Consider the following 15,015-nt stretch of genomic DNA (forward strand, 5'->3'; position numbering starts at 1 on the left):
GCAGAACCCTCAAGCTCCCAGGCCTCTGGTAGAGGACCCGAGCTCAGAGGATGAAACAGACCACCCGCGGAGGGTGAGAAGGGAATTTTTTTTTTTTTTATATATATATATATTAAGAAGAGGTTTCAAATTTCATGCTTGTTTTCAATGTGTTCCATGGTTGTACAATAAAAGTCACATCATACAAACTATTTTTTTAAAATGATAAACTCTTTACCTGTCAATTATTTGAACAATAGTAGGTTAAACATAACAGGAGAAAGCTAGAATTGGACCACCAATTTGTGGAATTGTACATTTCAACTCTTTTCCTGTGTATGATTTTATATTACAATCTTGCTAAAATGCTCCTTCAAATTTGTTTTTGCTTTGTAATGAATGTAGCCATAAATTATTATTTCAAAACAAATAGTGCAATGCTAAAATGTTTGTTAAAAAGCTCTAGTTACACCTGGATTTCATTTTTGTACATTTAAATATGAGGCATTTTAAACATGATAATTTGCAAAATTATCTGGACTCATTGCATAAAGCAAATGCAGATATTTTTCTATTTAACTCCCAATTTTAGATTAAGGAAAAAATGTTAAACTGTTAATTTATATAATTTTTTAAAAATATTTAAAGCTTATGAGGTTTCATACTTTAATTTTTTTTTACCTTCAATCGTCAGCACAAATGTAGTCGGGCAGCCCTGGGAATTGAACCCAGTTCCACAAATGGAAGTACCAATAAACTGCCTTTGCTTTTTTTGTGCTATGTGACAAGGTAAAGCAAACCCTGCATTAAGAACACCTTCAAAGATTTAAAGCTATTAATCATTATTCAAATTCAAAAATCCTTTATTGATCCCAAAGGGACATTAAATATCAATAATATGCCAATTATTAAAATGTTGCTTTTTCATTATTCCTTTTAGGTCTGTATCCAATTGTTCATCTGTCAAAGCTTAATAAATGGCGACTTAATGCAAGAAACGAAACCTTTTTCTAAGGAGAGGTTTTAAATTCCAATTTTATGTAGGAACTGTCCTCCTCTGATCAGTGAACTTGAATCTGATATGATTGTGTGGTGTAGATATGCAAGTGTTGTGAGTGCAAGCGGGGCTCAAAGACCCCTTGGTTTGGTTTATCTTTCCCCATTTCCTTTTGTATGTCAGGTGTGTGTAATTGGGATGTGGGCATCCCTTGTTTTTGCTCCCTGTCTTTCCCTCTTATTAATGTGCTTAACCAAATTTAATTGAGGAGGCAGTAGTTCGGAGACAGCTGCAGTCGTCTTGGAGTGGGTATCTTCTAATTATTCCCTGACTATCCATGTGAAAACAGCAGCCCACTGCCCGTTTATGTGCGGCATATGGAACAACTGCTTCACTTTTCAAGCCTAAGGATACCTATTTGGCCATCCATGTGAAAACAGCTGCCCACTGCCCGTTTAAGTGCGGCATATGGAACAACTGCTTCACAGACTAACCATCAAAATGTTTTGAGCAACAGAAGTAAAGATGTAGTTAGTGGCTTTGCTTAGTGTTTAAAGTGCCCAATTTTTGTAAGTGCCATCACTCTTTCAAATGTAGCTCAATGTCTTGCAGTCTTAAACATTTTTTAATTCATTTTCATCAAGAAAAAACAAATATTTCAAAACATCACATAATTACAACTGCTCAAAAACACACATTACTCCCTCGTGATCACTAAAATATGTAGGCACAACTACGGCTTCAACTTTATGCTTCTCTGATTTAACATAAACGTGATCTATTAAGGTACCTTTTTCAGTGGTTGGTTCATCAACCATTTGTAGGTATCCTTTATCAGACATAAATTTTGAGATAGTTGATGACTTCAAAATATCATCATTAAAATCTCCAATCAGTGCTATTGTGTCGCTTTGTTTCTCAAGCCAATCAAACAAAGTTTGTAAATTTATTTTAAATAGTGACAGAGGATATAATGGTGGGCGATAAATTACCCCAAGGACCATTTTTAAATGACTAAACCGGTACACCAAACACTCCAAATTCAGCTCTGGCTGCTGCAGAACTTCAAATTCAATGTCATTTGCACAATAAATGCCAACACCACCATGTTGTTGGTCTTGCAACACACTCAATTGTGGATGCCTGTTAGAATAAGATAAATGTCGTGGACGGTTGGAGAAACTGTAACCATCAATTTTTACTGTATCAGTTTGAGTTGAAGTCAACCATGTTTCTGTAACAGCAACACATTTAGGTTTCCAATGCTCTGTAAAACAAGTCAAATCTTTTACATGCCGAGATAAACTTTGCACGTTCATCAGGAATACAGTAAAAGGAGATTTGTTAAATCGGTCCAACTGAATAGATCCACTCAAAAGGGGTCTCATATCCTCAAGAGCAACAGCAATGTCATCCTTACAATATATCCTCTTTTCATCAAAATCTTGAATTGTCAAACCTGAAAGACTTTTAACACGACTCACGGCCACATAAGCTTGTCCCAGGGCAAAGATTTTACTAAAAGAAACAACAGCTTCCTCAACAGTCATTCCTTGAACTTTGTGTACAGTACATGCCCATGCTAACTTGAGAGGAAATTGCCGCCGCAAGCCGCCGCTGTGGATCCAGCCAAATCTGATGATACATAGTGGCAACTCCTCCTCTTCTTAATGCCAACACGATCATCATCAAATTTAACATACACCACTTTAGGAAACTTGTCCTTTTCAGGTATTAATATTTCTGTCACAGTACCAAGAACACCATTAGCTAAACCATCATTAACATCCACATTTTTACACAACATAACACGTGCTCCTTTGCCCAATAACAACACTTCTGATAAGCAGGTATTTGAAGCTTTTGCATGACTCCCTTCTAACAACCTCAATTTTCCGTTTTTTTATCATTTACATAATCCTGTGCCCCAATTCTAACAAATTCAGGACAAGTCTGATATAATTGATGAATATTGTGCTCGCTCACTTGTTTATTAGTCGCAAATATGTGCAAGGCTGAGCTAACCTCACCCGTTTCACAATGTTTTAAAATGTTTATATCATCCGCCAGCATTGGTGTACTTTTGGAGTGAGTTCTCATCCTGTTAAGCAGTTGAGAAAATACAGCATCTTTTTGCCTCACAATTTCAGTTAATTCTACAATTTGAAATAACTCTGACCATATATTTGTGGCAACACCCTCAGCGTATATCAGCTTACCTCGAACAGGGGGGAGCTGATAGACATCGCCGACAGTAATTATACTGATACCCCCATATACTTTCGTGGTTTGTTTAATCTGACGCAATCGGCCGTTAACATATGATAAGAGATTGTGATCAACCATTGATATTTCATCTATAATAAGAAGTTGAAGATCACTATATTTGACACGCAAGGAATTTAGTTTGTCTTCGCCCAAAGGAGTATACGGTAGGCGTACATCCTTTCCAATAGAAAAAGTGGTGTGGATTGTTGTCGCTTCTAAATTATACGCAGCAATGCCAGTGGGAGCTGTCAGTAATACGCATGTATTATCAGGAAACCTACACACAGTGGACAATAACCGTTTTGATTCATATTCAATTGCCTTAATTAAATGACTTTTTCCTGTACCGGCCCCCCCTGTAATAAATATGTGCAGTGGTTCTGGATTTTTTCCATTAACCTTATTTAAACACCACTGCCGGATTTGATAAAAAACAGAAAACTGTTTTTCATTCAAAGATCTAATCAATACAAGGCCTTCAGATCTACTCATTTGTTTTTTCTCAAATACTGAAATGTCTTTAGGGTTAGAACTTAAATCAGGAATATGTTCCTGAGCATCATTTTCTATTGGTTTCTCTTTTTGTAATTCCTCACACTCCAAGCGTTCCAATTCAACCTCAGGACACAACTCAGCCCATGTATCCTCCAGCATTACATCACCAGTAACATTTTCAACAGCCTCAAAATGATCAGATTCCAACTCAAATTCACTCCTATTTAAATCTACAACAGACTTTACAGAATGTTTTGTTCCATCAACAAATCCAATAACACCAGTTCTGTAAAAGTCACCATAGGTTTTAAAATGTGCTTTCCTTGTCCTTGCTAAGACATTCACAATCTGCCTTATCAGTTTTATCCAAATTGCATTTGCAAGTCTTCACTGGATCTTGATATTTTTCACCGCGACAAATAAAGGTTCGGCAAGATGCAGGCCGTGGGAAAATGAAACAACAAACGTTTTTTTTTCTTTTTACAAGATTTTGAATGTCGTTTTGAATGCTGCTGTACAGATGTAACAACTTCAAACAACGGATCTTCTTCAGTTGGAATTTCACATGTTACATACTTATCAATAAATGCAGTAACCTCTTCATCTGTGTTCTTGTCCAGAATTGGAGCACCAGAAATCCAAAAAAGGCAATGACAATGGGGAGAACCACGCTGCTGGAATTCTACACGATAATAGTAGTCTTCAATTTTTCCAATTGGATTTGAAGGAGACATTAAAACTTCTTTAACAAAAACATGCCATCTAAAATCAAACATTCTGGCAGCAGTAACAGGATTTTGATGCAGCAATTCACACTTATCTGCCCACTGCAACTGTTCCAAAGTCTGCGTTCACCCTTCCTGCTTCAAAATGCTGTAAAGTAAATTTTTCCATCTCATATCAGCAGACGAAAACGAGGCAAACCATGTGGGTTTTCCTAACATTCTAACACAAGCTAGCAAGTCGCGTTGAGCCGACTGCCAGAAGGCAGGTGTGCCTCGAATAGGTTTCAAGAAGCGATACCCATCATCAAACTGTAACAACTTATTTAAAGAGTCCTCATTTTTTAATACCTCAGTCATATTTTGAAATGTAGGACTTGTGCCTTTACGCAATGCTATAGACACTTTAGAGACAACTTGCTCCAGTTCTGACATGTATTGAGCAAAGAAGATGTATTCTACATTACGTGCAAATCTACCATCAGCATGAAGAAGTCTGTTATTAAAGTAGCGGCTTAAAGTCAAACGATATTGCCGCTTTTCATGGTATGTATTATACCCCAAAGGAAACAAAACAGGGAAACATTTTGCTTCATTTGTACAATCAGAAAGCAATTTAACCGGGTTATTATTTTCACTTGGTGCAATATTCAACACATTATCAACACATTGATCCAAAGCTTCTTGTCCTATATCTACTGGCATAAGACAAGTGTCCTGGAACATGCAGTGTTGCTGTCTGTCATGTAAAAGGTCATCATCATTTTCATCTATGGACATGTCCTCATCTTCTTTAACACTTTCATTCTTTATTAAAACAGAACTATTTTCTTCTGGAGAAAACTCATTGATCCAAGATTCATTGAACTCCACATCTTTATAATGAGAATTACAATGTTTCAAGTACCAAAGAGCTTCCTGGACATGCATTGTATCGACATACTGATAATCATAATGACCTTTGTATGTCAATTTACGCTTCAACTTCACAGGTAACAAAGAGCCTTCCATATTACTTCTTGGTAACAGGCTGCAAGTTTCAACTATATTTGTAGGGACACATGTAACAGGTCCATGCACTCCATTTTGTCCACCTTTGGGCAAAGCCAACATTTTCATAAATGGTATATGTAAAGCAATTAAGTGTTGCTCCAAAGTATTCAAACATGCCAACTGAGGTGGGATGGGATCAACAGATAAATTATTACATGAACTTTCTGGGGGTATTTGACCTTTGCTCATTTTATAATGGCAAGAATAACAGATATACAGCCTATTTCGACAGGTATTAAGAGTGCATGGAGATGCACACACATCGTCACACCTATGCACATAATCGTCACTTATACATTTATCTGCAATTAAAGACATTTCTTTAGTTTTTCTGTACTGGTCTTTGTGACAGTTCAATATCTGATGCTTGAACAACAGACGAAAGCAAACACAACAAACAAAATTTGGCCCCTCTTTAACCTTCTCCAAAAATTGTGCAACAACAAAATCAAACTCCTTTGACTTTTCTTTAATCTCCCGTCTTTTTAGCTTTACATCTGATATTATGTGCATCTTATGTCCTGGATAAAGGTATTGCTTTTTACTTGATTCTTTTACTTTTTGTCTATGAGATTAATTTTCATTATACTTTTTAATGCTCATTTGCTTCAGTTTTTCTCGATAAGATTCGTCTTTCTTATATTTCGCAATGCCAATTTGCTTCAGTTTCTCTCGATGAGATTCGTCTTTAGTATATTTATTAATAGTCCTCAGCTGAACCTTTTTTCGATAAGTCTCATCATCATGATATTTTGTTCTACTAGAGTTTTTCTTCTTTTCCTTGTATAAAAAATTTGTCTTGTATTTGTTATTCTGCTTAAATTTTACTTTTTGCATATATGTCATTTGAGTTTTGTATTTGATCATTTCCTTCCCATTCCTTTTTTGTCTTAAATACATAGAAAAACTGTAGTTTCTTTTATTGCTTGTTACAGTTTGTTTTGTATCTTTCTGTACTTGGGAAGATCTTGTTTGAATGGATTTTGTCTGTAATGAACCACTTGGATTACAAAGTTCAAAGCAACAGTCTTTATTAGCCTGCTTTACACACATAACAGCATCAAAATGATTATTACAGTTTTGAAGATACAGAGCTTCATGAGTAAAATTACTGTTATTTTAACTGTATTTGCTCCACTGTGTGCCATTAAATACATAAATGTCCAATCCCAACATGATTGCAGCAGATTTAAACTCAATTTCGGTAGCACAGTGACCCAAGTACTTCATCTGTGACTGGTTAACATATTCTGACACAGAAGCATAATCTCTTCCCAGAAACTCTTCACATTCTTCTATATTCTTGGTTATATATGAAACTACAGCAAGTCTAATTTTATGGTGATTATTCTGTGAACCGCTGAGTACATGAGATATATCTCTGAAAAAACTGTTAGCATCATTTACAATATTTTTAGTTTTACACACACTTCCTAAAGGCCCTCCCAATTTTACTGGTTGGAAATTGTGAACTTCAAAGTCTATTTTTAGTTTGTTGCACAGAGTTTTAGCAGTAACTTCAGACAGGGGAGTAAATAGCAAAGTCTCTTGATCATCTTGCAAAATACCCACACACTCCTCTTGCACAAAACTCTCAGTTTTGACCATCTCTACAAGAGCGATTTTTTGTTTTGCAATAGCTTTCCGAGTTTTACATTTCCCAGAAACATCTTGATTTGTGCAATAACCATAACATGTTTGTGACTTGGGCTGCTTTACACAAAGAACATTCTCATAATGATTACCATTAATATTTTGCAAATAGAGACCATGATTGCACAAACTGTTTGTAGATGTATATTTAAGCCATTTATCACTACAATAAGTAAAGATATTTATGTCAAAAAAGTCAGCTGCTGCTTGAATCTCTACTTCAGTTGCCCAACTGCCAACATATTGCATCCTTGAAGTCCTAATATATTCTGACATGGAACAATACTCATTTCTGAGAATACTTGTATACATTTGGAAATTCTTTTTTAACTGGTTTGTGACAGCAAGCCGAATTTTGCGATGAGATTTCTGATTGCCACTGACAGCTTGACTAAGTGCTCTAAAAAAGCAGTTTCCATCACCTACTATTTTTTCTGTCATACATGGCACACCCAGTTCACCAACCATGCAAGATACAGAATTTGCCCGTTCAAACTCTACATTCAACTTGCCACACAGTGACCGTGCAATGTCTCCAGAGATGGGGTTAAAATACAATTCCTTATTTTGGACATCAGTAACAACTATATCATCATCACCATCACCATCATCCCTGTTTGATGTTTGCAGTTGGAATGAAGGTCCTCCATAAGAATCCTCCTGTATATCACCATTGCTCCCTTCAAACAGACTAGTGCTACTTGGAACAGCAACTGAATGTTCAGATACACTTTTACTTGAGTCCATCTGAACAATATCAACTCCACTGATCTCAAAAAACCTCTGAGTGACATTCAGTTCAACAGAAAGCCTTGTAAGATATGCAAAGACATCATCTATACAGTTAAAGTAAAGAACAACGCTCTTACCATGTGCATCTACCATGCCCTCATTGTTACGTGGATGGGAGTCTACAATAGCATAACGCCCACTATTACTGATGAGAGCACAAGTACTGCCACATACTGTCATAAAGCAGGTTTCATACTTTCCACACATCTTACTCAATCCATCCCAGAGAGTAGTAAGCACACCCTCCTCTATTAACTGTCCTCCCAGTATATCCACATCTCCAGAAGCATAATCTGCATGATAAAAACATTCAAAATGCTGTCCATCAACATGAATATTTTCAGGCAAGTCTGGAATAGCAAGAAGCTCATGTCCACCACTGATTAAATGGCTGTCATGCAAAGCTGTGTACAACTCATCACCTACAGTCACTACATTGTCCAATATCTCAATATTCCACGAAAAAACGCTTTTCAGTGTGTGCTTTGTTAAAGCAACAAGACTAATGGCTGCACACTGAAGTCCACCATATGTAAAGCGATCCTCACCCTGATGAAATGACCCACTGAATGATGCAACATGGCTACTGGAAGCATGGCATGCATCTGTAGAGTGTGTGTCTTCAGTCAGTGCTGTGCATGTTTCCATATTACTGCACATCTCTTTTACAGAAATGGCATAGATTGCATATTCGGTTGCATATAAGGATTCCCCAAGTTTGTTCAAATGAACCATTAAATCAAGTAAGCTTGTGTTAAACACCACTACAGGCGTACCAGATTCTAATGCTAAGCCCTCCGAATTCCGTGTTCCAAAGTCTACAACAGCAAAGTACTCTCCATGCTGGATTACCAAGGTAGTTGCATCATGAAGAGAAAAGATACACATTCCATTTCTCATCAAATACATTTGTAATAGTTCAAAGAGTTCCCCCTCCTGGTCAAAATCACATGTCACCATGTCACAAATTCCTACATTCCACTTTCCACCAAAAATAGTCTGATCTTGAACCAACTTGCACAACTCTGGCTTTGAGCCTATGCTGGGTCTTTCTCGAGCAATATATTCCGCCAACTTGCGACCTTGCACAGAGACTTCATCTACATCTGACGTCTTCCAGGTACAAATGGGAGAAATGTGATGTTTTATTGCGGCTACAATACTGCATGACATGAGGGTCCCAGATGTAGACCGATTACTACCAAAAAATGTCCCTGGGACAAGAGCCAACTGCAACCCCTCCGAACACCTACATAAAAGATCAGTCTTACCTTTGGATGACGTCGGCGTGCACTGCCAATCATTCCTCTCAAGCGTCTAGAATGGAAATTTTAAAAACGTTAAGACTTTTATATTTTCACTTTATTAAGTCTTTTTCCTTAAATGAAAAATGCTTAGCGGAACTGCACAAAACAATTACTTAAGTTATTCAATAATCTCAAATAATTGTAAAATATATGCACATAATTTGAATGTTTCATTTTAGCATTTCTTACAACATAAATACGTAACATGTACAAGCAATTAAAGATTATTGTAGAGAGGTTCCAGCTAAAATGTGTATTACAGTGGTTCTGCAATCAGTGTTTTTCTTTGCATTCTGTTAATTGGTTATAAATGTCAGAAGACACAAAACATTCCCTACAGTCTAACTCTTATCTACAGTCTGGTTCTTTTCCTAAAATATGTTAGAAAGCAAGCTTGCATTACTTTTTTCTCCAAAAGACAAATCAGATAACATTAAACATGATACCCATCTATATTTCATTTTGTACATAGTATACCACATGTACCATTACTTTTTATATACATATTTGTGCTAACACAGCAGTCACCATTAAGCTCCAAACAAATGACGCATTTCCAGTAAACTATGACATCATTTAGCACATTACCTTCAAACGTATTTAAGAAAGTAGACATGCACAACTGCTACATCCAAAAAATAAAAATGTACAAACACTTCCAACACAATTGAAAACCTCGCCCTTTTCTGCTGCATTTATGTTCAAATCAAAATAAGCACAATCTCTTGAGAATTTTTGGCCTAAAATATATACTAAGATTTCCTCTTTATTTTAGAGATTCTACATCTACTCAAGCTAACACTTCATCTGAAACATTGTTACAATCCAAAGAAATGTCTTTTGCATTATCTTAAATAGTCAATTGACATTTCAGTAATTCATTGAGGGGATTCTGATTAATTGCTTACACTTTGTTACTTTTTGTACAGATAATCTGTCCTTGCAAAATATTTACATGTAACGTTTCAATCTTATGAATTGAAACATATCCAACATTATGCATAACACATTAAACAAATAAGTTATACTGTATTATTCCAAATAAATTAGATTTTATGAAAATTAGAAAATATTTTTCTTATTACACACAACGATAAACATCACAATACATACCAACTGGCTGGGAAGACTCGCCGACAGACCAAGACTGTTCAACATCTCCTGAGATTCACAAGGCAGCACATTGCAGACAGACATCTTGGCTGCTTTAGCTTTAGCCTCAACCTAAAACCAAATGAGACCAAAGCAAAATATTAAACTTGCTTTGCACAAAGTCAACAAAGATTCAATATAACGTGTTTTCAGTTAAAACACAACTCAATATTTGTTATACATTAAACCTTCATTTGCAAAATACTTTTATTCTACAATAACAAATTATTAACTTATGCTTTCACAAACCTGCTGTCTCCCAGCTGACTTCTTTTGATGTTCCACAGAATTTGTCTATAACAAACATTTCAGGTTTGGATTCTTTATAAAAGAAAATACTAAGATGGTAAATGGTACTTCCAGTCTTCTGCAAATTACCTCATTGCCTGTGTGAACATCTGAAAGGTCTGATGGAGAGACCGTTTCCATGGCAACCAAGATATCAGGTGAAAAACGGGAAGGATTCAACAGAACGGAACACTTTCTTAACGATACTGGAGTCCCATCAATCTGCAAAATAAACATTTTAATTAAGATACCAGTAACATTTACAATTAGATCTTATAAATCGCTAAAAGCCTCAAATACCTTGTGATGAACCACCCTTGTCTTCAGTGAATCAGAAGATTCCAATTCCCCTGAGTGGTTCCTCTGTAAAGATAGAGCACATATGAATTGTTTAAGATATTTAACAGTTAAAGAAACATCTTTCTTCTACTGCAAGGAAACTGCAAATATATTGATACCTTTCTGCCAGATCTCACAAGAGTCCACTCTGAAGATGGCAAAGATGGGACTCTTCTTTCCTCCCCTTTCACGACAATGCGAGGAACAAATCTTGGCTTGTAACCAGTAGCTGCCTGACTCTGTACCGGTGGCTTTGGAGTTGATATTTCGAGATATCGATAAGCAAACATCCACATGAATTTCTGGAGAATGGGCATGCCGTGGTCATCGCTGAGGTGGATCTGCACACATTACAATGAGAGATAAAATTAACATTCCATAGAAATGCACAATTTTACCTTCCTATTTTGAAAATGACTATGTACTCACGCCATCAGGGCTCCACAGATTGGGACGCTTCAGAGGAAAGTAGTCAGCTACAGGAAAATAGGGGATACCTGAAAAGACCAGGACAAAAAAAAAAAAAATCATACATTCCATTCACCAAACACAACATACAAAGACCTATAATACATTTTACCAAAGAGAAACGTATTAAATACCTACCAAGCTTTGCTGCCCTGCGATGAAATTCTTGCTGAAACAAGTTCTGCTTCTCTAGGGATTCAGTCAAGCGCAGGGGGAAGCCAGTACAAAAAACCTAAGAAAAACAACCCATTTAGACATTTATGCTTATATCACCGTTTCTCAATTCCACTCCTCAGTGACCATTGCTTTGCATTTTACATATGTCTAGCAGAAGGGAAATACCTAAAACATGCTAGAAAGTGGTCTCTGCAAACTAAAATTAATGAACACTGCTTTACATTCATGCTGAAAACACAGGACATACCTTAGGCCAACGATACAAGACGGTCAAAAGGTACTTTTCAAATTCCTCTCCCGCTTCCTCTGGATTAAGGGATGCAGTAAGATTATTCGAAGGAGCCGTCACACAGACAGCATCAGGCTGACGGGGAACAACAGCGTGGTAGGCCTCAATGCGCAAGTCAGCTGCAGACGCACCAGGAGTGCACATCACTCCAAAATCAATGCACCCATCCGAAATCTTAACAATCCCATCAGCAAACGATCGCAGATGAGACGCACCAATCAGCAGCACAAACTTTAAAACAGAGAAAAACATAGAAAGATGAGAAATATGTAAACATTCCATTTGAAATGAATTCTAATTACACTTACTTTTCCATCAGAGCGCTCCTCCGGAATTACAAGCTTGTGACAATGATTGGTAAATGAACTGGAGGGCCAGTCTTTAACTCGATGTTGCCAGCCGGTTCCACTCCCTACTGAAGAACAAGCAAAAATATAAATAAGTATTTTACTCTGAATATTTCATATGATACAAATATATCACATTTAAAAAATGTAATTAAAATAAACACCAACGTGAAACAAAATCACTGGAAGTCACTGGGATTCCTACTCGGACTCGAGCTGTTTCCATTCGTCGGAGAGCAGCAACAGATCTTCGATAAGATTTTCCTCTAGGCATCTGCATTTAAACATTAAAGGATTCAGTGGCATACAGATTTATAGATGATTACAGCAATATAATTGAAAAATGTATTAAAAACAAAAAATATTAAACATCACTACACAAATTTAAAGATTTTTGCCATTGCTTTTATAAAAAATAAAATTTATTTTTTTTAAATCATAGCTTTCATAATTTACATTATGTAAAAATGACAATCACTAAAAGAAATCCAGCAGTAGAAAATGTACCAACTAAAATAGTTAATTCTAAAAAGCAAACAAAAAAGCAACCTCAAAATGCAGCTTTCACAGCTTAAAACCCCTAATTTTCCTTAAAAATGAATTAAATCCAAAAAATACCCATCAAGTCTCAAATTTGAATGAGGATACTACCATGTTTCTCATGAATATCACGTATTATACTAATTAAAAATATCGACTACAGATACACAACCTGAATGAACCAAAATGCAGATGGTAATCAGTAACTGGTTTTTTCCAGTTAAAAACGGAGCAAAATGGATCATAGCTATGTGCTTAAGCCCTAAATGGGTCGGTGTAGTTAAAAAATTTCAAAATTAAAGGTGTCAATTTAACATATGATCCATATTGTTTTGGCAAAAATGACTTGATATAATATTGGGGATTTACCCAGCATTAAATAAATTATAAATAACCATTTGGTGCTACAAACTTAATCTTATACAAGAAGACTAATGAAAATTTTCAAAGGCCTGAATGCCAACAATTATACATCCCAACTTGGATGATCCCAGACTGCTAATGTTATTAGCAAGCATTTTTTTAAACTGCAGAAATCCTCTTCCTGAGCAACATCTGAATTCTCCGCCTGGTAAATAACACTTGTCTGCAACCCAGCAATATGGAAGTCTACAATTTTCACTTTAAAAACCAACATTTTGACTATCTAGAATGAACATTTACGATATATGCGTTGACTAGTAAAACTAAGAATTCAATATCTCTTAAATTCCTTGTGAGCCCCTCTATAATGCCATGAAGCAATCTATAAAGAGTTACCTGCAAAATTTTAGGTTCTCTGGAAAGCTGTTGTAACATACATTCCATTTCATATGACTATCATTAAAAACATTCAATTGCCTGAAGAATTACAGATTACATGCACAAAATTGTTAGTAACTTTAAAAGACTAAAAAGGCCTTTGAAATATGCCATATATTGTAAGTAAGTAAGTAAGTAAGCTTTATTTCTATAGCACTTTTCACAGACCAGAGTCACAAAGTGCTGCACAATTTATAAAAATAAAAACAATTGAAAACAAATTAAAAACAAACATACCAACATTAAAACACAATATTACATTAAAAAGCAAGTTTAAAAAAGTGGGTCTTAAGTTGTTTCCTAAAAGTGTCTATACAATGTAGAGATCGAATGGTGCAAGGTAGCTCATTCCATAGGCGGGGCGCCACAGCTTTAAAAGATCTGTCTCCACGAGTCTTAAGAAAGGTCCGAGGAACCGTCAACAAGTTCAAATTCGACGACCTGAGACTCCTAATCGAAACATAAGGCTGTAGGAGGTTCTTAATGTAGTCTGGCGTCTGTCCATGAAGAGCTCTGAAAGTCAGTACCAAGATTTTGTAGTACATCCTATAAGATACAGGCAACCAGTGCAGGCGTTTGAGGATGGGCGTGATATGTTCCCTCCTGTGGGTGCAGGTGAGCAATCGTGCAGCAGAGTTTTGTACTACCTGCAGACGCATTAACTCCCTCTTATTAAGACATGTAAACAGGCTGTTACAATAATCCAGTCTCGATGAGACAAAAGCATGAACAATCATCTCAAGTTCACCGTGAGTCACCATTTTACGGAGTTTGGAAATGTTCCGAATTTGGAAAAAACTGTTTCTAACAAGCTGATTTGTGTGCCGCTCCATAGACATTGCTCCATCCATGAAGACACCCAAGTTGCGCAGGTTACTTTTAACTGTGCAGCTCAAGTTTCCAAGATGCTGCTTAATTCCAGGCACAGCACTRTCAGGAGCAACAATCAAGGTCTCGGTCTTACTGGAGTTCAATAATAGGCTGTTTTCAGTGAACCATTTTGTCACTTCGGCCAAGCAACTGGTGAGAGTGCTAAGTTTATGCGACTCACCAGGCTCAAAAGAGCAGTACAATTGAAGGTCATCGGCATACAGGTGATAAGACACCTCACTAAACTTCTGAATGACCCTGCTTAAAGGAAGTAGGTACAGCTGGAACAGAACAGGTCCCAAGACCGATCCCTGCGGCACACCCCACAAAAGCCCTGCAGGGTCAGATACTACATTTCCCACTGACACACTAAAAGTTCTACGAASCAGGTAAGATGTGAACCATTTCAAAACACAGCCCGACATCCCAACCAGATGTTGGAGCCTGTTTATCAGGATGCTATGATCCACTGTGTCAA

General features: G+C 36.6%; 1 protein-coding gene across 1 annotated transcript in view; it reads right to left on the minus strand.

Moving 5' to 3' along the window:
• Positions 1-12,552, minus strand: part of LOC103460286 (uncharacterized) — a 15,897-nt gene extending 3,345 nt beyond the window's left edge. Inside the window, exons 1-11 of the mRNA XM_017303233.1 lie at positions 12,495-12,552; positions 12,288-12,391; positions 11,938-12,210; positions 11,652-11,745; positions 11,475-11,542; positions 11,165-11,386; positions 11,007-11,069; positions 10,797-10,928; positions 10,668-10,712; positions 10,380-10,490; positions 9,231-9,276 (exon numbers count right to left, since the gene is read on the minus strand). Of these exons, the coding sequence (XP_017158722.1) occupies positions 9,231-9,276; positions 10,380-10,490; positions 10,668-10,712; positions 10,797-10,928; positions 11,007-11,069; positions 11,165-11,386; positions 11,475-11,542; positions 11,652-11,745; positions 11,938-12,210; positions 12,288-12,391; positions 12,495-12,552 (1,216 nt within the window). The remainder of the gene's footprint in view (positions 1-9,230; positions 9,277-10,379; positions 10,491-10,667; positions 10,713-10,796; positions 10,929-11,006; positions 11,070-11,164; positions 11,387-11,474; positions 11,543-11,651; positions 11,746-11,937; positions 12,211-12,287; positions 12,392-12,494) is intronic.
• Positions 12,553-15,015: the final 2,463 nt, after the last annotated feature.

This window comes from Poecilia reticulata, unplaced genomic scaffold (assembly GCF_000633615.1).
Source record: "Poecilia reticulata strain Guanapo unplaced genomic scaffold, Guppy_female_1.0+MT scaffold_221, whole genome shotgun sequence".
Classification (NCBI taxonomy): domain Eukaryota; kingdom Metazoa; phylum Chordata; class Actinopteri; order Cyprinodontiformes; family Poeciliidae; genus Poecilia; species Poecilia reticulata.